General features: G+C 44.8%; 1 protein-coding gene across 1 annotated transcript in view; it reads left to right on the forward strand.

Annotated features, from left to right (window-relative positions):
- The window catches only part of NCKAP5 (NCK associated protein 5), an 873,870-nt gene that overhangs the window by 758,763 nt on the left and 91,209 nt on the right, over positions 1-23,898 (forward strand). The window contains 3 exon segments of the mRNA XM_070423100.1: positions 1-2,045; positions 2,748-2,925; positions 10,316-10,394. Of these exon segments, the coding sequence (XP_070279201.1) occupies positions 1-2,045; positions 2,748-2,925; positions 10,316-10,394 (2,302 nt within the window).

Here is a 23,898-nt window from a genome sequence, read left to right on the forward strand (position 1 = left end):
CCCCCGCCGGGCAGGTCGGTCTCCCTACTCATCAGGCCCAAGTATGACTATGTGCTGCCAGCTCCTCCTGCCCGGCCCGAAGCCAGGGCCCCCCACGAAGCAGCAAGGGCTGCCTTCAGAGCCCCCCTCCTGAAAGGATCCTCTGCGCCTGTTCTTTCCTCGAGTCAGACCGAAGTGCCGGGGAGGAAACCGTCCGTGGCCTTCCAGAAGCCCCTCCTCGCTCACCCACCGACCCCCCCAGAAATGGGGATGCAAATCAGATGCCCCGCATACACCCCCTCCGGCTCGTTGGTCATGATGGCCCCGGGGCCCCCTAAAGGCTCTCCAAAGAGAGGGGTCCCCCAAACCCCACCTCATCAAACACTTGGGGCCACACACACAGACACAGGGTTACGGGTCCCCAAGAACTGCCCTGCAGCCCATGAGCCACTGGAGACAGCGGCCTCCGAAAGTCTGTCTCCAGGAAGACAAGGACCCGCGGATGACAGCGGCTCCGCATCGCCCAAGCCTGCCTTCTTGGGGGTGAACGAGTCGCCACCATCTCAGGGGAACGGTACCTCCGCCTCCTCCAGAAGCCATAGCGCCCCCCTCGGGGGTGCCAACCCTCCCGAGAAGGGGGTGAAGCCGCGCCTGCCAGCCGGGCTCCGAGTCCTCCTGAAGTCCCCGCAGCCGCTCCGGAGGAGCTGCACGGTGCCCGGGAAGCAGGAGAAGGACAGTCTCAACGAGGCCTCCCGGAGCTCCGTGGCCGCGAGCAAGGCGAGGGCGGCACCCTCAGGGAGCCCCATTGGCCCCGAGGCCACGGTGGGCGCGGGGCACGGCCCGCCGCTGGGTGTACGGGCACCGGACCGCCTGGCCGGGGCGCTGCCCCTGGAGGCTGGGACCTCGGAGACCCTGGAACATCGCGCCCCTGGGGCCGCTGGAAACGACGGGGCGGAAATCAGGTCCATGAAGAGATCTCTCTCCTCCAACAAGCCCCACCTGAAGCCGGCTCTGGGCATGAACGGGGCGAAGGCCCGCAGCCAGAGCTTCAGTGCCCACGCGGGGGACAAGCCGCCCACGCCGCCCATGGAAGGGCCGGGCCGGGTCCGAACTCAGATCATCACCAACACGGCGGAGAGAGGCAGCTCCCTCACCCGGCAGGGCTCCTCCGAGGGCTCCCCCAGCAAGGCCCTGGCCGCCCCCACGCCCGAGGGGCTGCCCGTGGGCGCGGGGAGGCTCCCGCAGGCGCCCTCCAGGCAGGGCTCCCTGGGCAGCACGGGCAGCGCCTGCAGCCCGCAGGGAAGCCCCAGCAAGTTGCCTGTGCGGATCCCTCCACCCTCCGAGGGGCTCCCCTCCCCGCCTGGCCCGGAAGACCCGCCGGCCTGCACCCAGGGAGGCTGCGCGGGTGTGGCTGCGCCTGAGGGAGCAGGCAGCGACCCCTGCGGGGGCCCACCCGCCACGGCAGGCTGCCCAGGGGCCCCGCAGAGCCCAGGGAGCACACAGTGCCCAAGCGGTTTTGCAACCAGCAGGACCGCCAAGCTAGAAGCTTCTGGAAGGCATCCAGCTCCTTCTATAACCAGGATTGCTGCTGCGAGCCCAGAAGCCCCCCTCTCGCCCTCCATCGAAGAAAAGGTCATGTTGTGCATTCAGGAAAACGTGGAGAAGGGCCAAGTGCAGACAAAGGCCACGTCTGTGGAAGCCAAGCCGCGGCCCGGGCCTTCCTTTGCCAGCTGGTTCGGTTTTCGGAGGAGCCGACTCCCCGCTCTCAGCAGCAGGAAAATGGAGGCCTCCAAACCCAAAGTGGAGAAGAAAGACGCGAAGGGCTTGGGCTTTGGACACAGGCAGCTAAAAGCAGAGCGGAAAAAGGAGAAAAAGAAGCCTGAGGTGGAGAGTGAGCCTCGCAGGGATGCGGAGCTAGCGGGGCCTCCAGATGCCGGCTTCCACAGCAAAAGTAGTCGGAAGGCAGCACAAGACATTTACGAGCAAGTGAAGTTTGAACCGAGAAATAGACCCAGTCCTGTTGCATGTCCAACAAAAGATACCTTTATGACCGAGCTTTTGAGCAGGTAACGCGTGGGCCAAGCGGGTGGGGATGTGGAGGGCCCCCTCCCCCACACACAGGGAGAGTTGTTTGCTTAATGAACATTAAATGCCAGCCAAGCATGCCTTTCATACAAGCAGAAACACATAATAGCAGCCTTTTATACATTAGCCAGAATTTAAACAATGAAATAAAAGTTAGCAATGAAGTGATAATTTAGTCCATGTTACTTTGTTAACCAAACCAATGGTCTTTGAAATTAAAGAATGGTAAGTTTTATCAAGGTTGAAAGAAATTCAGCCCACACTAGGAAGCATGAATGTACCCACATGGCATGAAATGGAAGCAAATTAAATGCACGATTCAGAGTATGCCAATCTCATTGATTGTACCGAGCAAACGGATACTTAGAAACTTCCAGAGGAAATTACATTTCCTGCCAATCTTAAGCCAGAAATGTAGTTAGCAATCACTTTACAGTGTTTTTTTAATCCCCCAATCTCAGGAGTAGTCATAAAAATAAAGTATTCTATTATCAAATTTAAAGTGACACACTCCTGGAATATCAGGTAAAGATCTGATCAAGGTCATGGGGAAGCGCTCTCACTCAGAGGGTTAAAGACAGAGCGATGTATGGAGGTTACTTTAAACATTAAGGCACTGGGAAGAGTAGAGTGATTGAAGAAGAGCAATGTCATTTATCAGAGGAATCACTTTCTACCTGCAGAGTTGATAAGAGAGCAGCTCAACAGACAGAAAGTGGATCAAGCAATGTTTCCTGCAGGAGCGTGTCAAAGGGCAGCTCCCAGGGCTCCTGTCGCACCAGCGGCTCCAGCAGCGCTCAAGGAAACCACAAGAAAACCCTCAAAACCAAAGCCGAGGCAGAGATGCCCAAGGGCTCCCTGGTAAGTGCTCCACCATCCGGGGTTTGAGCTGTTAGATTCTGTGACAGGCTGGTTGGGGTTCTCCCTGCCCTTTGCTGATGAAAATATATGGGCAAGAGATTATGGGGTAAAGAGAAAGTTAAAGCAGAAGAGAATAAAAGAGAGAAAGCTCGGTGACAACTCTAACAGAGGGATGGCTCCCTGTCAGCTCTCTTTTCAGAATGATGGTAATCACAGTGCAGGCAAATGAGGCTGCTGGTGTCATCTTAAAATTACACCCTCGCGCTGGGACTCTGTGGGGATGGTTATTGCCAGCATTTCAGCAACACAGAAAGGAATGAACATCATTGTGAAAAATAAAAGTGCTGACCTATTTAAGGGAATATTGACTATTTTGACGATTTGATTTAAGCATTTCTTATTTTTCTGGAAGTGGTATGTTCCACTTCACTCTACCCAAATAGGTGTTAAGACCAAGATATTCTTTCTGGAACTTGACTTCCTCGCACTTAGTTTTTTAATTGAGAGGTCCAGAACAAAGGGGGAAATTTCCTTGTAAAAAAATAATAAAAGAAGCCCTGGTGGGTGTTGCTCAGTTGGTTGGGCGTTGTCCTGTAGCCTAGAGGCTGTGGGTTCTATTCCCAGTCAGGGCACATGACTGGGTTGCGGGTTCCATCCCTGGAGTGGGTGCAACCAATCAATGTTTGATGTTTCTCACATTGTTTCTCTCTCACATCAATGCTTCTCTCTCTCTCTTCCCCTTCCTCTCTCTCTAAAATCAATGAAAGCATGTCCTTGGGTGAGGATGAAAAGAATAAAATAACATTTTTACATTTTCACAGGGAAGCTGCACTTACTGTCCTTATAGTCTTTCTGTTCTTGAATAATAGATTTGTGATGTTCATTCTTTTGTTCCATAAGTTTTAAAGCACTTAAACAAACAAAAAATCTCTTCATGGAATTACTGATTGTATTGTATAGTTTTATCTTCTTATAAAAGAGATTTTAAAATATAATACATGCTCTCATTTTCATAGGGAAAACTTGAAATATGAAGTAATTATACATTTTGCTAGAGTAGTTCAAAAATAGAGGTTTTAAAAGTAACTATTATTGGTGTTATTAGTTATTAACTATTAGTTCAATGACTAATTGATGTTGAGGGTTCCTTAGCATTTTACTGACATACTGTAATTTGAGGCAAATGCACATAATAGCTCTGACTCTAAAGAGATACAAGGCCTTTTATTTTCAAACTCTGGGATCATATGCAGACTATGCTTTTTGCAAAAGTTTTTTTTTTTTCTTTCTCTTTTTCTCCGTTTTTACTCTTGACTTCCTTTGGTACCATTTCTTCTTTGAAAATGTAGACGCCCCCTGCATTATAAAACCACAAGTTATAAGCATATCTGAGGCTGCCCTTGTCGTGTCACTGTAAGGAAGGAGAGAGAATGGAACGTGTGGAAATGTGCAATATGCCAGAAATTCAATCCAGCTGATGGAAAACTGTGATAGCCCGGCAGAGCCTCTTATCAGGCACGCTCAGTTTAACTGCGCCCCATTTAATGTGGTTCTGACAGCAGAGGGTATATACTCACTGTACAGAAGTACCTAGAAAAACACAAAGACCCTCTGTCTTGTTTCCACAGTTTCATTTTTGCTTTCTCATTGCTTCCTAATGCCAAAGTGATTTGCCATGCTTGTCCTCTCTCGTCTGCAGCCTTTCACTGGGTAGTAATAAGTATCCTTTGGTCATTCCAGAATACCTGTGAGAAACAGTCTTATTATTTTCTGTGCAGGACAAAGATTCCCTAACCACCCCAATATACATAAAGAAGATTCCCTAACCACCCCAATATACATAACCAATGGGGGCATGCTAATTTCTCTAGTTAGCTGCAAGATGGATTGTCATTCCGGGAGATTTCCCATACAGAAGAATATTATTCACCTGCAGAGTTGACCAGCTGGTCATTTTTTAAATGTAAAATGCAACGTTTTTCATTTCATCTCCATAAGCATCAGTGTGGTTTGGGCTAAAATTAGTAATTTCAGAAATGACATTGCCGTAGTCTCCTTTAGGACAAGTACAAGAATAGCAGTGAAAAACCTGTTTATTCTGTATTATCAGCCTCTATAGAAAGGAGATTAGATGTAAAATAAGATGTATTCTAATACCACAGCACATTGATGTGAATACCCATGAACCTTTTAAAATTCAGAGTTTGAGGGAATTTCCCCCCACGGGGGCTCAAGGTACATTTGCTAATCTGCTTATTTTAACGTGTGTTGTAAAGAATTCTTCTTGCAGTAATTTTGGATGGAAACAATAGCTGCACATAATGCATTACATATCACACTATTTTCTGAATAAAACCAATGTTTCAGAACCATATAATACCACCATCCCTTGCCATTTACAAACTAGACCGTATTTAGTTTTGAGGAGCCTAAGGCATTGTAATTATTTTAATTGATGGTGATAATAGTAGAGGATCATTTCCATACGTATGACAAACCCGTGTATGTAGCCAGCCTCCATTTACTTCACTAGTACCTGAACGTTCATTCTCAGGATCGCTAGATATATTGTAACATGTAAAACTCCCATTCATGCTTTGCTGAGTTGAATGTTCTCTTTTTGAAACTTTCATTACAGGCTTAGGTCCCCATTGATGCCATCACAGACCACTTAGCTCCAACTTTTCTGTAATTTGGACAAGAGCCATGTTACTTTGTACTTTTAGTTAAATTATATAAAAGCATGGTAAGAAGGGAAAAGGCGTCCCTGGGAAAGATGGCATCGGTAGTAGTAAGTCAGTCAGAAGGAAGTGCACACTGCTTGCTACAGGTTGTAGGTCCTTCCTTCCGGGAGATTTAGATAATTTTCTGAAGCGAGAAGTCTCAGAGGAAGGGAGCTCCAGCCTCCACACTGTCACTAGTCAAAGCAAAAATTGTAACAAAATTAATGAGACCATATACCTTCATCATGCAGTGGAAAGAGATGGCCAAATTAATATGGGTATTTCAACTTAAATTATGAGTATTCTCTTCACCTGTTGTCACATAGTCTGAAAAAAAAGCACATACTAATAAAACATCAAAATTTATCCCGTGAAAACATCCAGTGGTGATAAAATAGCACAATAATTATACAAATTATAATCTTAAATTCTGCAAAATGTTATCATTGCAACATACTTAACAGAACAGCAGTTCTGTTCTAAATGCTGTTTTGATGCCAATAAGAAGCATGCGTATTTGCCCTCCTCCTGCAAAGTTATCTAAATGGCTAACTTTTCTAAAGACAATGCCTTCCAGGAGTTCCGCCTCCACAGATCGCTTCCTGTTTCACTGAGCTTCATTGTGTTGTTTTCCTTTACAAAGAGCTTTAACATCCACATGTCATTTTCTTAGGAAACAATTAGTGTTAGGATGACTCAAGAGAAGAAGTATATGCAGAATTCCAAAAGAAGGCCATCCCCAAGTATTGGGTTTAATTCTAAAATTATGTTTGTATATTTGTCAGTGGTGAATTATTTTCTCCCTTTTCCCCATGTCTTTTGTAAGTTCATTCCTCCTTGCCTTTTCTAATGATAGGGATTAACAGATTATAATGGGCACCCTGATATTTAATGGTTACCTGCTATAGACTGGTATTGGTACAATTCTTAACTACAACTGAGCCCAAAAGAGTTGGAAATTCACTATTAGAAGACATCCAAGTACTGACAACAAACTTAATCCAAAAATATCCCATAGTTATTGCCTTTGAGTCACCTTCTACTTCTTACCAAATGGGACATTACCAATTTATATCTGTTCCTGGTAGAGTAATGGCTGAGAAATTTCTAAATCTCTAACCACCATTCTTTTCTGAGCCAAACATCTTGGTTTTGTGAGCACTCCCATCTTTTAAATACCTTGCCATGTGGAGTTGTTCTTCTTGTGTCCATCTCTGGAAAATTTTGAATCTGGAGTAGGCAGTCCCTTACCCCCAGGAAGCTTCCCACAACCTCTCATCAACTTCAAGCACTGTGTGACCATGAATGAAAGTTAATGTTAATTTCTGGCTATGAAAAAAATGTAATTAACAAGGGGAGTCTGCTACCAACACAAATTATGCCCCTAATTGCCATAGGCAAATGGAATTTTCTAGTAACTCACCACTTTGCATTGAAATCTGTTGGTATGGATAGAGTTGACAGGTATGCCATTTTAAGACACACCCCCATTTTACATTCCTTTGTTGATTCTCCATCTATCAGATTCAAACTCAAAATTCCTTCTCAGGGATCATCTGCTCCTCATGGGCCATTAGTCCAGGAGAGCTGAAAGAACTAGGGGCCTTGTCTGCAAGCCCAGTTTCTCTGATAAATCCCCACAGACCACATGTAGCATTTGCTGTTAAGCACATAAAACCCTGGGAGGTTCTGACAAGGAGCTGACAGGTGGCTTTTGTTGTCTTTCTTAAATATGGTACTTGGAGAGAGATGATGGGTAAGTTCCACAGAAAGGTCAGTAGGGAAGGAAAGCAGGGCAGTCTCACACACACACACACACACACACACACACACACACACTCATGGAAATTTTTGCTACTCTTAAATAAGTGTAGTTTATATATAGTTGGAATGCTGCTTACATATCTAACTGTCAGACACTAAGAAAAACATAGTCACTCTTGGGAAGGTCTGGAAAGGATGGCGATAACAATATGGTGCACTCTGAAAAATTGAGTTACAGCAATGAATAGGGATAAGGAGTGCTCACGCTAAAACTGAAATCCTATGTGCCCTGGGACAGATCACTAGCCCTCTCTGAGCCTTTTTTTAATCTATAAAATGAGGAACTGGTTCTAATTATTAGATTCTTTGGTTTAGAATTTTATAGGCTGATGGAGATGATTCACCTACACTACAGCAGGTAGGTTAGCAGGGCACCCCTTTAAGTTTAAAATGGGGCACTTTAGAAACACCTAAAGGAACAGGACCTAACAGGTGGAGGAAAATAGGGAGCATATTGCCATAAGAACTGGCATGTGCTGAAAATACTGATTTCCTTGCTGTTTCTATAAATAAAGACAGATGGTTCTTGTTGGATTGTTAATTACGGGGTTAGAGGAATCCTTCAGTGGGTCTTTTGGTGGCCTTGTCACGAAAGGATCACTGAGATTGGTGAACCTGAGAAGGCAAATAAGTAACCTGTTGGCCTCAGTGATGCTCAGAGCACTTTTCCTCTCTGCCATCCTTAAATGTGCTCTGCTAGAAACTGCTGTGGAGGAAGCCAGTCACCCAAACATTCTTCCTCTGGAGATGCTAACACACAGGGAAGTCCCTGCAGAGCAGACAGGATGGGAAAGAAAATGGTGAAACCTGGCCTCTGGGATATTCCATCCTAACAGCTCTGCTTGTGGGTTCAGGTGGCCATCCGCACCCTATCTTGAGTTTGCCATTTTCTGGCTGTCAGCATGCACAGATTAAGCACCAATTATATTCTAACATTAAAACTGTGGTCATAAAATGTAAATAGTTGTTCTTATTCCATTAAATATGAAAAATAGGAGGTAAAAAGTAGAAAGCTAAACTCAGCTCAAGGTCAGGATGCAACCACATGACTTTCTACATCATGAATATAATGCAGACATTAAGGGTTTCTTGGCATTCAACTTGAGCCCCTGAGCAAATCTACCGGCACCCTCTAATACAGTGGTTCTCAACCTTCCTAATGCCACAACCCTTTAATACAGTTCCTCATGTTGTGGTGACCCCCAACCATAAGATTATTTTCGTTGCTACTTCATAACTGTAATTTTGCTACTGTTATGAATCGTAATGTAAATATCTGATATGCAGGATGTATTTTCATTGTTACAAATTGAACATAATTAAAGCATAGTGATGAATCACAAGAACAATATGTAATTATATATTCAATATGTGTTTTCCGATGGCCTTAGGCAACCCCTGTGAAAGGGTTGTTCGACCCCCAAAGGGATCGCGACCCACAGGTTGAGAACCGCTGCTCTAATATGTGCCTAAGTAGAACCCCCGTTACACTCATTGCACAGTTCACCTTGTTATTACTGGCTTCCCAGGTGACTGGCTGGGGTGTATTTTTAAAAAGCTATTTCGGGTCATTCTGCCAAGGACCATAAGCTGTCTTGATATTGAGGCCAACTCTATACTCAAACAGAAATCTGAGAATAAAACAGTACCCCCAAATAAACACACATCTCAAGCCAGAGTTGCTGTGTTTGAATCTCAGGCCCATCACTTACGTAGTCACTCGTTCTGTCTGTTTCTCCAGGGTCCTTATCTCCAAAATGGAACTAACAGTAGCACCTGCCTCCTCCTGTTGCTGTGAGGCCTGTGAGATCCTGGGCGTAAAGAGCACCTGCTACAAAGTGTTCAATAGTTCACTGTTTTTATCATTGTTGGTGTTGTAGATGGTGTTATTACTACTAGTGCTGCTAGATTGGGAAGTAGTGGACCTTGGGTTTTCGTTCCAGTGTTGCCACTTAAAACATGTTTAAGGAAACTTGCTGGGTCTCAGAATCCTCATTTGTAAAAGCCTGTAGTGTTAGTAGACACTCTCTAGAGTGCCATCTGATCCATGCCATTCAGCATCTGGATATTCCAGCGGAAATATAAGGGAAATGTTTTTGACCTGGAAACTCTAGATAAATGCCTCGCTGCTCTAGTTCACTAAGCACATGTCATAGTCACTTCATCATTCATTGTGCAAAGAACAAAAAAATATATCATTTTCTTAGAGAGTTATAGTCTTGGAAAGGGTCAGGTTATCTAAGTATATTTCTTTACTCTTATTAAAATTTGTAGTGGAAGCCACTGACTCTGGAGGAATATTATATTTCCTTAGACTTTAATTTTTCCTTACAGCTCTGTGTTACTGACTTTATTAAGTATTAAAAACCAAAGCTGGTATCTGCAAAGTCTTATGTAGAATTAGGTGCCCTATAAATCCTTATTTTCAGAGCTGTGGTTATATTTTGGAAAATATGCTCTTATAATTAAAACTTGTACTATAAATAAAGCCAAGTGATAGAATGGGGAAAAGTGGAAGGGAAAGAATATATATAATATCTGTTACAATAAAAGCATAATATGCTAGTTAGACCAGACGTCCTTCAGGACATCCTTCCAGACGACCTACCAGACGAAGCCGGGGCTGTAACGGAAGCCTGGGTCCTGGGTGCCAGAGAGAAGCTGGTGCTGGCATCCAGGGGAAGGAAGGCCTACTCTTGCACAAATTTTGTGCATTGGGGCCTCTAGTGTGTGTGTGTGTGTGTGTATACTCACATGTTAGAGATTCTGCCATTATTCTGAGGATGGCAAAGGATCTACTTAACATAATAAATAGAACTTAGAGTAATTTTTTGTTGCTGCAGGTAAAAGAGACAACTGAAAACCTGCAAGAGGATGAAGAAGATACAGTTGTAGATTCTGCATTTCAGAGTCACATCATAGGTAAGAATTTATGTCTTGATGCATCTTTAGCTGAGATATTTTCTCCATGAGATCTTCTTTCAGAAGATGTGTTCCCACAGAACATGTCTCTGCCTTCACAATCAAGACTGGGTCTTCACCTCTCACACGTGGTAACCTTTATCTTCTTAGACATTGGAAGCTACCATAAAATAAGTGGATCAAAGCAGAACCTATGAAGAAACATAGGTGTTTGCAAAGGAATTGCAAAGCAAACTGATGAGAAGTGAGTCCTAGTCAATACAACATGGAAATAATACTGAGTATAAATAAATAGTTCTCTGAGAAAAAAATCAACTTGGAATCAATCCAGTTTCTCTAGTAATTGTCTCCAGAAGCTCCTGTGCAACTACTCTTTGTTAGAAATGTGGGTGGGGTGCTGGCTTTCTTGAATTGAATGCTTTTTAAATCGGATAATTGTTACACCAAATAATCAAAGAGATTAAGTACATATGACTTGCCAAAGTCTTCAACTCATTTTCTTTATTATTCCTGCTAGAACCCTGTTTATAGATTGTCCTGTCTCCGAAGTAAGTTTGGCTTGTCAGCTATTTCTTAAAAGTATGCATAACCTAGCTTGAAGGAGCTCAGGTTCGCAGCCACAGGGACTTTGCTGACCTGTTTTCAGCAGGCGGAAGTAACTGTGATGGAGAAGCTGTCTGTGACCGAGATCCTTGCCAGGAGATAGGGGAGGTGATAACTTTCACAGCTTTGGGCCACCAAGCACACTTGCAGAATTAGTTCTTCCTCGGGCTCTAAAGGGGCTATGAATGCAAGCATGCTGATCATTTACTGTATGTAAGACACTGAGGCATGATGGCATCATTTCTGCAAATCACATGTGGGTGTGGCAGGCAGTCTTGGATCCCATGTCCTAGGGCACGAGAGCCACACGGATTTCTGGGTTCTGGGATGATCAGTATCCGCCGCTCTTGCCTTTTCAAGGGAGGACCTTCAGCTGCCAATTCTCAGCGTCTCACTGCTCTTAGTGCCACATTGCTTCACTTTTTGGCTGATTTTCTAGTCTACCCAGCAGTCTTCACAAACTGTAATTTACAGTTTATCTCAGAGAGTGATTATGCTCCCATAGCTTAATGAGACTGGCACACCATTATTATTCTTTTCATTTGTAATTGGGAATACAAAAGACTTGACAAACAGCTGAATGAGCGTAGTCTCAATAAGATTATTATTCCAGAAAGACAGCCTTTATTGTAGTTGTCAATGTAAAATGCTTAAATTGGTATCAGTTCTGCATAGTTAGCTAATAAGCAAGTTAAATATTGTTTAACAGCCTTCAAACACTACGCTGTGTAAAGCCCCCATGAGTCATCATTTCTCCATAAACGAGGTGTTCTTGGGCCTGTAAGACAACATACATAAACTTAAAGGCTGAATTTTCTCCCAGAGAATGCATAATCTCAGTAGGTTTTGTTTATTTGTTTGTTTGTTTTTTAACTAGACTAGCCATTCTTTTGATCTGTGCTGTTCAGCCCAATAGCTGGTAGCTACATGTAACTATTTCCGTTTCATTTTAAATCAATTAAAACTACATAAAATTAAAGCTTTATTTCTTGAATTGCACCAAGTGTTCTGTGGTCACACATTCTGTATAGTCCACGTGAACAGCTCCATCACCACCAAAAGTGCTTTGGCACGTGCTGCTTTAGGTTACTGTCATGGAAGTAAGTTTCATCACATTTCTGATAGCTGGCTTGGTCTTCACCTAAGTGTAGATGCACCTTCAGCTGGTGGAGAACTATGTGAATAAACTGCTATGACTGCAAATAATAACAACAAAACTAGCCATTATTAGAGTAATAAAGTCATTTAATCATCTTATTTGATTAAAAGTGTAGAGGAAGACAACAAAAGAGGTATAGCCGCTTAACAATGCTATCAAAAGCCCTGGCTTTCAGTCCTCATGCGTGTTGCCTCTGATTTTAGATTAATTTCTGCCACCCCGGGCACCCCATCCACATTCAAGGCACAGAATATAAGGAAGAGTAAAAATTCCTCCAGAAACCACTCCCACGACATCACCTTACATGTCACTGTTGAGAACCCATCATAAGGCCAAGCCCAGCTGCAAAGGATGGTGGGAAAGAATGTGGCATGAGGTAGTAGGACGAATGGCATTGAGAATGGCTCCTGGGTTGACCAATCAATAAGATCGTCACAGACCTTTTAAAAAGTTCACCCCTTTCAAGGCTGAATGAGACTCCACATGTCCAGTGGTTATTTATCTTTATTCCACAAGAGGGACTGAGTAGATACTTTTTAGCACTGTGATAATCCCAATGTTCTTATTTTCTCTGGACTAAGTGTTGCAACATGTCCTCACAATATTTTATAACCATAGACTATTTCCAGTCATAGCAACTAAGCAAATCTAAATATGTTCTTCTTCTAACCAAGTATCAGCTAATGTCTTTGACAAAGAACAATCAGGAAATGTGTGAATCTGAATATTTGCATTTCTGTCATTTAAGAACAGTCATGTTAATTGAAATTTTATTAGTTGATTATAAGACAAGATATTGTTAATTAAACCTGCTCTATATTGAAATTCAAAATTTATAAAATAAGTTAAATAATAGAATGGGACTTTTTTTAAGCCACCCTAATAAATGTCAAGAATTCCATGTTAATAAGCAACAAGTAAGTGACTAGCCTAGTCTGGTAGAAGCATTAACACAAATGGTCACAACCAACATATTTCTAATTGCTTTCTTGTTAGTTAACTATTATAACAAATCCACACCATATGTTATACTAATTATAAGTAGGACTAAATGATAAGTAGAACTAACATTGTCTCATATTAAAAACATCAGCCAGTGATAGCATCAAAAATAATCCCCTACATGAAGACAGAGGATTTGGAAGTTCCTATAATGAGGAGAAAATGTCTTTTGAGAAGTTTGAGGAAGAAGCAAAGCTGAATCAAGGGATGTCGAAGAAAACAAGGGTGCATGACAGACTCGTGAAGGAAGGATACGTGTTATTTTTCCGAAACCTAAGAGTTACAAAAAGCAATCTGTCCAATAGCCCAGTGGGCAAATATCCCAGTGTCCCATGGCTGAATGAAACCTGTTGACTCTCCCCCGTTGGGTGGGTGGACTCCTACCTTCTTCTGACAGAACCCATGCACCAGAGGAGAGCATGACAACGGACAGGTCAAGCCCTGAGGTTCCAGCCTTTTGTGCTTGCTGTGTGGAGTTGTCTTGGTGCCCCCTCCATACCCCAGAAATTGTCTCCAAGGATTCTTTGTGGTATCCTCCTTTCCTCCCCCGGTGGCCTCAGCCAGTGCTAATGTGTTATCCAGGAGGCAAGAGGGGCTCAATAAGTAACCCCTTTTCAATTATTAAACAGGCCATACACTAGTTTATTTCCCCAGGTTGTTTTAATTTCTTATCTGGTATTCCCCCTAGACATTGATTAGCTAATATGGTAAACTAGCTCCTGTCAGTGGAGTAATGGATTAAACAGGTACCCTTTCATGTCACATATTTGCATTATAACAAGGACTCAAGAAAAGTTTTACCTCTAGCTAAGGGGAACTCTTGGGAACTAAAGTTTCAGGCATTCAGATCACTGGCTTGAATGAAGAAGAAAGACAATGAAAAGCAGAGAAGCAGTGTCAGAAGGAAAAGTTGTTTGTCATTTAAGCCTGCTTTTGAGAAATGGCCTGCCTGAGGGCTAAGAAGTGAGGTGGAGCTATGTTGAGCCAAACAGAGGAGACTTGGATCACGAGGTACAATGTCCATTTTACCTCTAACACACACAACATATTCTTGTAACCTTTTATCATCTACAATAATAAAAGTATAATATGCTAATTAGACCGGATGACCTTCTGGACGAAGCCGGGGCTGCGAGGGAAGGGTGCCTGTCAGCGGCCAGAGGGAAGCTGGTGCCGGCAGCCAGGGGAAGGAAGGTCTATTCTTGCACGAATTTCATGCATTGGGCCTCTAGTCCAACCATAAAGCATCTCATCCATGGTAGCACTGCGCCCAGTCTGGAGTTTGGTGGGGACAGACGGAGGAGAGAGCCATGTGATAGACACATAGCTGTGTGGAGTTGTCTTGGTGCCCCCTCCATACCCCAGGAATTGTCTCCAAGGGATCTTTGTGGTATCCTCCTTTCCTCCCCTGGTGGCCTTAGCCAGTGCTATAGTTGTCAAGGAGTCTGTACACTGATTCCAGTGATGGCCCGCAAGTGCAGTAGCCTCTGTACCCGCAGGAGGAGGAAGGCTGGACGGTCACATGTCTGTGGCTGTGCTTCTTCAGGAGAAAACAGGTCTCACGGACTCTTGAATCATGTACCTCAGTTACATGGAAGACAAGAAGCAGGACCTGGGTGCTTATCTCATCTGAGCAGAAGGAATCTGGAACTGTTATTATATTAAAGCCCTAATACGATATGGCCAGCAGTTGTTATCCACATATGGATTACAGTTTGAATTATCCAGCCCATAGTTGTTTTTAAATTCAAGACTGTATTTCCCTACCTGTTCAAACCAGTGGCATCAGGCTCAGATGGGAGTGAAAGAGACCCCCAAGTACAGTGGTTTAAGTAAGAACAGAAATTCTTGCTGTCACACATGACAGTCCAGAGGCAGGTGGTCCAGGCTGATAGGACAGCGCCAGGCTTCTCATATCTTGTCCCTCTGCCTTTCATGCTTTTCAATCCCAAGGTCACTTCATGGTCCAATAGTTGAAAAACTATTACCTATGTTCACTTTCCACCCAGCAGGAAAGAAGAGGGAGGAGGGAGGATATGTTCATGTCTTTAAGAACACTTCCCAGCCAGTGCTTAGTCACACAGGATGGAAACCTTACCCCAGGCGGGAGGCCACACAGCCAGTAAAATAAAGTGGAAGAAAAGTCTTCTTAACTCTGGGTGGATACCAGCAGACATGCAGCCATCTCAGCCTGCTGCCGCCCCCCAACACTGTCTCCTTGTAGGAACACAAACAAATGTTTACTGTCATTTAAGAAAGCCCTAGGAAATAAATTTGGAGAGTTGTTGGAAAAGATATAATTAATTTCAATGATTTATGCTTAGTTTCTGTTTTGCACAATCTGAACCACCACTCACTGCTCTCTAATTGTAGTTAATCTTGAGTAACTTTTTTGAGAAAATGTATTACATTCGGATTAGTTTGCCACCAGAATACTTAGAATAAATACATAATTGATCACCCACCAAGTTCTTGGGGTTCAAATAAATCTATGGAATACAGTGTATCTAGAATTTGTATTTCTCCAAATTAAAACAAATAGGACAGCAGGGCTCTCGGTACCGAAGCTGCCAATCACTTAAAGTCCTTGATAATTAGCTGTCTTATTTCAAGAGTATTACTAATTTTCCCTACTGTGAAAATGCAGGGGGGTGGGGGGGGAGTTTAGAAATTCAAACTTTTTGACATATTTAAGCTTATTTGTAGGAAGGATGAGCCATTAATGATCAAAACACAATGTGAGTGGAAAATACAAATGTTCTCAATAACAACTTGGGCAGATAATGTTCTGTTGACTACTGACATGGGTACCAAACCGAAAACTACTTAGGTAATAATGGCTGTGGGTGAGGAATAGGATAGAGTGGTTTTACATCTTGGAATCTCATATTCATAGTTCCCAGGATGATGATTTCTGCATTTCTCCACATATGAGGTGACACGTGAGGGGTATGATAAAGTACTCTTGGGCAAGGAAACTCCACCATGGCTGCACTGGGTTCACCTGTTTAAAATTGCAAGTGATAGACTCCGAAGGGTTGTTTGGCATCTAGGCAGCCTGAACTAGGAACTCCGCCTGTTAGGAGGACAGACCCAAGGAAACAGGATCATGTGGTGCCTCTGACCAAGAACTGGAACTAGTTATGTATCTACTTGATGCATATCTGCTGAGTATCTACTGCGTACGAAGCCCTGTGCTTGGAGGGTCACATGTCACCCTCCTTGCTTCTCACTCCTTTGTGGCTGGTGCTCTGCCATCTGTCAACTTGCTCCGGGAGGGCTTTCCTCAAATGGCCAGAGACCATCCTGAGGTCAGGCTTTGGTGCAGTCTCTGTGTTTTCCGAGCATGCTGGGTTCTGGTCTATGGCTTCCTTCTTCTAATTTTTCGAAAGGGAGAGAAAATTGTAGACCTGCAAAGTTAAAATGTGTGTTCTTACAGATTGCACCAGGGATCTGAGTTCTATTTAGTTCAACAAAGCTGAATTGCATCCCTGGCTGGTGTGGCTCAGTTGGTTGAGCATTGTCCCATGCACTGAGAGGTCGCCAGTTCAATGACAGGTCAGGGCACATGCCGGGGTTGCAGGCTTGATCCCCTTTAGGGGGCATGCAGGAGATGGCCTATCAATGTTTCCTTATCACATCAATGTTTCTCTCCCTCTCCCTTCTTTTTCCTCTAAAAAAATTGATAAAAAAGTTTTCATCTTTTAAAAAAAGTAAAACTAAATTGTGCATCTTCTACAAGCCACTTCCTGTGTTAGATGCCAGAGACAGTGCCTGCACTCTATGAACTCCATTGAGTAGGGAGACAGAGAAGCAAACGGATGATTCTGACCAATATGATCACAGATTTACAGATAAGAAAGAGGTGTGATGTGCATACATATGAGCGCACCGAGCAGCGGGTGGAGCCCAGCTTTAGTGAATGAAGCTGGAAACGTTGGTTTTTATCTGTAAGGAAAAGACAGGAGTGAGAGAGTCAGATACTGAAGTTTAAGAGCATTTATTTTTTATAACAATGGCTCTCAGACTTTGCTGCACATCAGAGTCACCTGGGAATCCTCTAAAAATGCTGATGCCCAGATCACACCCATAACAAATTACTAGGTCTAGGGATGGGAGCCGGCATTCGTATTTTCCTAAAGATCCCCAGCTAATGCCAATCTGGTTGAAGTTTGGGAACTGCTGTTCTAAGGGGTAGGGTTCACCAACTCCAGGGAAAAGCATAAGCAGATGCCTGGAGGGAAGAGCATGCATCTGCAGAGGAGGCGAGTGGGGAGGGACTGAGCCAGAGGGAGGCCTGAGGATGAGGGACAGACAGTGCAGGTTTTGTAGGATAAACTGGGCAATGGAAACCTTGAAAGCCAAGCTTAGATGTTTGAACTTGTTTCTACTGAGAATAAATAGACTGTGGAGATTTCTAAAAAGAAACCAACATGATAAGAAGTGACCATCCAATCACTTTGTTGATCACATCTCAACTTTTAAAATAAAAACTCGCTTTCATTTTCTTTCTTAGCCTTGGACCAAACAGATATGCTGGTCCCCATGTGTCCTCGGCCGTGGCGTGCTGTGGTAGAGTCATGTATCTATGTAAAAGGATGGACAGCCAGGTTCTATGAGGCCCCAAAGGGCTGTCTCCCTCATAAGATCCTTGCTGGCAACCTGCAAAGATGTGTCTGAATGTTCTACCTACCGATAACGCCTTGGGTGAGGCTCCTCAGGTCCCCATTACAGTACGGATGGCCTCTGGGAAGAGCACGTGTGAGTGCCACTGACTGATGGCCTCAGTGCATCTCAGGGTAGTACCAGCAAGGCCCAAAGGGATGGCCGGGAGCCGGATGGTTCTCCGCCAGGGCACTGAGAGGCACAGGAGTGATTGGCGTTTAGAGAAGTGAGGGTGGCGTCCTGCAGGCGGAGCTCCGCTGCCAGGGGCAGAGACAAACCTGGGACCCTGGGATGGAGTGAAACTGCAGTGCTGGTTCGGAGGGAGAACAGCCCACCGAACAGGTAAAAGGTGGGCTTATTAGACACATAACTTTTTCCTGTTCTTCCTGGAGACCTGTTGCTCACAGTGCAAGCTTGGGGAGTCTGAAGTAGCTGTACGGAGACCTCTTTTTGTATCATTCCCTCAGTTCTGCAAAAGGCAGGCAATTCAGTTTAAGTGTAAGAGTGTATGTGTGACCATGGCATAGTCAGGACTAGGTGGGTCAAAACAAAGTTGGACAGCAGAGTGCCTCAGCCCTGGAAGCAGAAAAATTCAAAAGCAGTAAGACAGAAAAATTCAAAAGCAGTAAGACAGTGATGCATGTTATACTAATATCTCCTTTTTATTAAGAGCATTCCCTACGCTGGGCACTGGCCAAAGTCTTTCATGTGCGCTGCCTTGTTTTATCCTCACATCAACTCTTCAGCTTGGGAACTGTGGTCGCCCTTCATCCATGAGGAAGTGGGTGCCCTGAAAAGGGGCGAGTGTGAAGTGGAGCCAGCATTCAAACCCAGCTCTGCCCACAGCTGTGAAGTAAAGTTTAACAAACACCCACGGGTGCTGAATGATGAGTAGGTCCTTGTTCGGTCCTCTTTGGGTCAGCAAGGATCCCATTAGTAGATTGCTTGACCAGGGGCTGCAAACTCAAATGAGTCCTGAGTCAGTGGGTGGGGGCTGCTGGCCTTGACATGCACATGTGCACATTGTACGAGTGATGTGAGTTTTGAGGAGTAGATAGAACATAACCCATCCCAGGGGAATGACTACTTGTCAATTCCAGATACCACCAGAGAAGGCTAGCCCTGTATAGCCAAGTCTTTTCATTTTTCACCAGAGGCCAAGAATCCAGATGTTTATGTGAAATAGGATACATTTTAAAGGTGAGCTCAATGTTTAAAAGTAAATCCTCAGAGATTTCCTTTTATCTGGCAATATTTCAAATTAGAATTTCAGAATCCTTTCACAGAACACCACCTCTGAAAGTATAGAATCTGTATATGTAAAAGGCTAATATGCAAAGTGTCCCCTCTGGAGTTTGACTGGGAGACTGGGAGTTCGATTGCTTGATATGACGTGCCCTGACCACCAAGGGGCAGCATGGAATATGGCAGGCGACCAGCAGTGATGGCAGGACACTGAGGGAGTGAGAGAAGGAGAAGGTGGGGAGGCAGGGAACCTATCAGCCCTGATCGCTGGCCAGACCTAGGGACCCTACCTGTGCACAAATTTCATGCACCAGGCCTCTAGTATAATATAAAAATACACATATTTTCAACCAGCCTGTGTTGCTCAGTGGATAAGCATTGACCCATGAACCAGGTGGTCACAGTTCAATTCCCAATCAAGGTACATGCCTGGGTTGTGGGCTCCATCCCTAGTCAGGGGTATGCAGGAGGCATCTGATCAGTGATTCTCTCTCATCATTGATGTTTCTGTCTCTCCCTCTCCCTTCCTCTCTGAAATCAATACATAAATGTGTGTGTGTGTGTGTGTGTGTGTGCGTGTATATATATATATATATATATATATATATATATATATTTCTTTTTTTTTTTCTTAAATGCATGGTTGAACTACAATTCCTCAGAAGCTAGGGCTAGCATAAAAGCTTGTATCCGAGGGGACAGGGGGAGTTCTATATTCAGCATTTGCCCAAGAGACTACATTTGCAGTAGTCTGGAGCCAGGTCACCAGCTGCCCCAGTTGGCTGGGACTTCCTCAGTTTTAGGACTAAAAGTCCCACATCCTAGGATACGCCTCAAGCTGGAATGAATGAGGACAGTTGGTCACCTTACCCAAATCCTAGTCTTAAGAAATGGAACTGTTGACAAGATGAAAGCCTAGGGCCTGAGCAGGTGGGACGCTCGATCAAAGCACGCTTCCTTCCTCAGCCTAAAGCTGACTCCTAAGAGCAGTGGTGGCGGACCTGCCCTGCAGAGAGGAATAAGCTCTGATTCGGCCTCAGTGCAGCCTTGACTCTGGCAGGGAAAAAAGAAAAAAAAAATGTCTTCTCTGAAGCTCACACTCATGTGGATCTCTCTGTGTGTCCCCTAAATCCCCCAGTGTGAAATTTTTAAATGGTCTGAGTTATGCTTTTAAATGCTTCAGGGAAGAAACTGGGGGAAGGAATATATAAAACATGAATGGCAGAATATTAGTATTTTTAAAGCTGGGCAATAGGCATATGAGGACACATTACACTGCTTGAGAATATTTGAAATTTATAATAATGAAAAGTTTTTTTAAAATGCAGACTCAGATTGATAGTACTCCCAGGAATCTGGTAAAACTCAACTCAAATCCTCTCTTGAGATACCCACTCTAAAGTTACATACAGATAATTTCCAAGGAAAATTAACTTACAACAGAAAATCACTAAAACACAAGGGGGGAAATGACTTCACATGAGAGACAGAAAAAAACAAGCTATAGAATGAGTCCTGCAAAAGACGACAGAATTGGTAAGTCAGCCAATAAGTAATATAAAATTAAAAGTTGTTAGATAGTATTTATCACCACTGAAAAGAGAATTAGTGAATTAGGAGATAGAATTGAAACATTGCACAAAATATGTAACAGAGAACCAAGGATGTGGGTAACAGGAAAGTAAGGTTAAGATACTTTAGGTTAAGGGTAGTAAAACCCACATGCATTTAAGTGTAGCTCCCCAAAGAGAAAATACAATGAATGGAGTAAACATAATATTAAAAACTAGTGGCCCGGTGCACGAAATTCATGCACAGGGGGAGGAGGGTTGTCCCCAGCTAGGTCTACACCCTCTCCAATCTGGGACCACTGGCTCCTAACCGCTCACCTGCCTGCCTGCCTGCCTGGTCGCCTCTAACCACTCTGCCTGCCAGCCTGATCTCCCCCAACTGCCCTCCACTGCCAGCCTGCTCCCCTCCAACTTCCCCCCCTGCCGGCCTGCTCGCCCCCAACTGCCCCTCTCCCCCCGCCAGCCTGATCACCCCCAACTGCCCTCTCCTCTTGTCCTGATCGCCCCAACCACTTTTGCCTCGGCCTCGCCACCATGGCTTTGTCTGGAAGGATGTCCGGAAGATCTCCCAGAAGGTCTCCCGGTCTAATTAGCATATTACCCTTTTATTAGTATAGAAGTGAATGACTGCCGGGCTGATGTGGCTCAGTGATTAAGGGTCGACCTATGAACCAGGAGGTCACTGTTTGATTCCTGGTGACGGTACATGCCTGGGTTGTGGACTCGATCCCCAGTGTGGGGCATGCAGGCAGCAGCCGATCAATGATTCTCATCACTAATGTTTTTCTCTCTCTTCCTGCCTCTAAATGAGGTTTTGAAGTTTTTTTAAATTGCACTAGAGTCATGAAATCAATATGGTGAGTTAAGGGCAGCACTTGTTTGTTTTGTTTTTATTTATTTATCTTAAACTAGAGGCCCTATGCATAAAATTCGTACAAGAGTAGGTCTTCACAGCCCTGGCTGCCTCGGCCCTCACAGCTACATAACCCCGGCTTCATCTGGAAGGTGGTCAGAAGAACATCCGACGTCCAGACAGTCGTTCTGCTGTTCAGCCATTCGGTCTATTTGTATATTATATTGTGCTTTTATTATTATAAACTAGAGGCCCGGTGCACAAAAATTTGTGCACTCAGGGGGGAGGGGGTCCCTCAGCCCGGCCTGTGCCCTCTTGCAGTTTGGGACCCCTCAGGAGATAACGACCTGCTGGCTTAGGCCTGCTCCTGGGCGGCAGAGGGCAGGCCCAATCCCTATGTGCAGCCCCTGGTCGGGCTCAGAGCAGGGCCGATTGGGGAGTTGGGATGCCGCCCCCTGTTATGCACAGAGCAGGGCAGATCAGGAGGTTGCAATGACACCCTCAGTCACGCTCAGGGTGGGGCCGATTGGGGGGTTGGGGCACCCTCCCCTGTCACACTCAAGACAGGGTCGATGGGGAGGTTGCGGCGCCACCCCCTGTCACGCACAGAGCAGGGCCAATCAGGGGGTTGGGGCGCTGCCCCCTGTCACGCACAGAGCAGGGCCCATCAGGGGGTTGGGGAGCTCCCCCCTGTCATGCACAGAGCAGGGCCAATCAGGGGGTTGAGGAGCTCCCCCCTGTCACGCACAGATTAGGGCTGATAGGGGAGTTAGGGCACCGCCCCCTGTCACACACAGAGCAGAGCGGATCAGGGGGTTGGGGCACCACCCTCTATCATGCACAGAGCAGGGCTGATCAGGGGGTTGGGGCGCCACCACTGTCACACTCAGGGCAGGGCCGATGGGGAGGTTATGGCTCTACCCCGTCACAGACAGAGAAGGGCCCGTTGCGGGGGGGTGGGGTTGGGGTGCCTTCCCCTGTCACGAACAGAGCAGGGTGGATAGGGAGATTGTGGCCCCTCCCCCTGTCACACACAGAGCTGCAGGGCGATCAGGGGGTTTGGGCGCTGCCCCCTGTCACGCTGATCCTGGTGCTGGGAGGCATATTACCCTTTTACTATATAGGATAGAGGCCTGGGGGCCAGCTGGTTTGCCCTGAAGGGTGTCCTGGATCAGGGTGGGGGTCCCCACTGGGGTGCCTGGCCAGTCTGGGTGAGGGGCTGAGGGCTGCTTTCAGGCTGACTGAAGCTCCCAACCACTCCTTTTTTTTCTCTTTTTTTATTTTATTCTGGGCCAGCTTTAGCTCTGGCTCTAGCTCTGAGGCTTCGTATCTGGTTTGTTTGCCGTTCTATAATCGAAACAATGTATAACTTCAGCTCTGAGATCCCAGCTGGCTGAAAGCTGGTTTCAGCTCCTTATTTGCAACATAGTACATAGTTGCTTAGAGTTGCAACTCAGAGGCCGCCAAGTCAGGCGGGGAACATTGGAATCTGCAGTCCCTGGAGCAAGCAAGCCTCATGTTCGCTTCCAGCTGCCTGGCTGCCGGCCGCCATCTTGGCTGACAGTTAATTTGCATAAGGATATGCTGATTAGCCAATGGGAAGGGTAGCGGTCGTACGCTAATTACCATGTTTCTCTTTTATTAGTGTAGATAAGTTTTGGAGTGCACACAGGTCATAAGAACAAAACTAGTAAAAATGAGTAGTAAAACATGTGACATTTAGATTACATTTACATATAGTTTATATATAAAAGGTATACTGGTTTATGGTGTAGAAATAAAGTACTTTGTATTGTTCAGTAGACAAAAAGTTTGAAAGGTATGATCCTAGAAAAACCCATGGCAAGTATATCGGGGAATGTATACCACAGTAATCATAGCTACATTGTCATATAGCAAAAACATGGAAAAGCACTCAAATGACTGTCACCAGTAAAAAAGATAAAAACCTTGAAATACACTATGGAATATTATACAGCAGTGAAAATTAATGAACTCCAGGTGCATGTACCATCATAGATTCATCACCAAAACAATCTTGATTGAAAGAGGCAACTACAATAGAATACTTACAGTATAATTCTATTTGTATAATGAGCAAAACTAAACAACAGTGTGCTAGGACTAAACAAACACAACAAGTTAATGAGTAACATGAAATTCAACAATGAAGGTTGTGACCAGAGAGGGTGCAAGAGTGGCTTAAAAACAGTGATCTGGGCACTTTGGAATGAATTACAGACATGCAGCCAGGGATTCACTGCTTCTAAAGAGACACCCTGGTCGTTGGAGCTGGGAGTGCCAAAGAAAATAACTTATCAATGTCAGTCTTAATTTCTTTCATCAGCCCATGGATGGAATTTGGAAAGAGACATTTAGCAATCTCCTTATCAGTGGTACAGTGCC

The sequence above is a fragment of the Myotis yumanensis genome, unplaced genomic scaffold (genome assembly GCF_028538775.1).
Source record: "Myotis yumanensis isolate MYYU_CA2020_CCGP unplaced genomic scaffold, mMyoYum1.0.hap1 SCAF_8, whole genome shotgun sequence".
In the NCBI taxonomy this organism is placed as follows: domain Eukaryota; kingdom Metazoa; phylum Chordata; class Mammalia; order Chiroptera; family Vespertilionidae; genus Myotis; species Myotis yumanensis.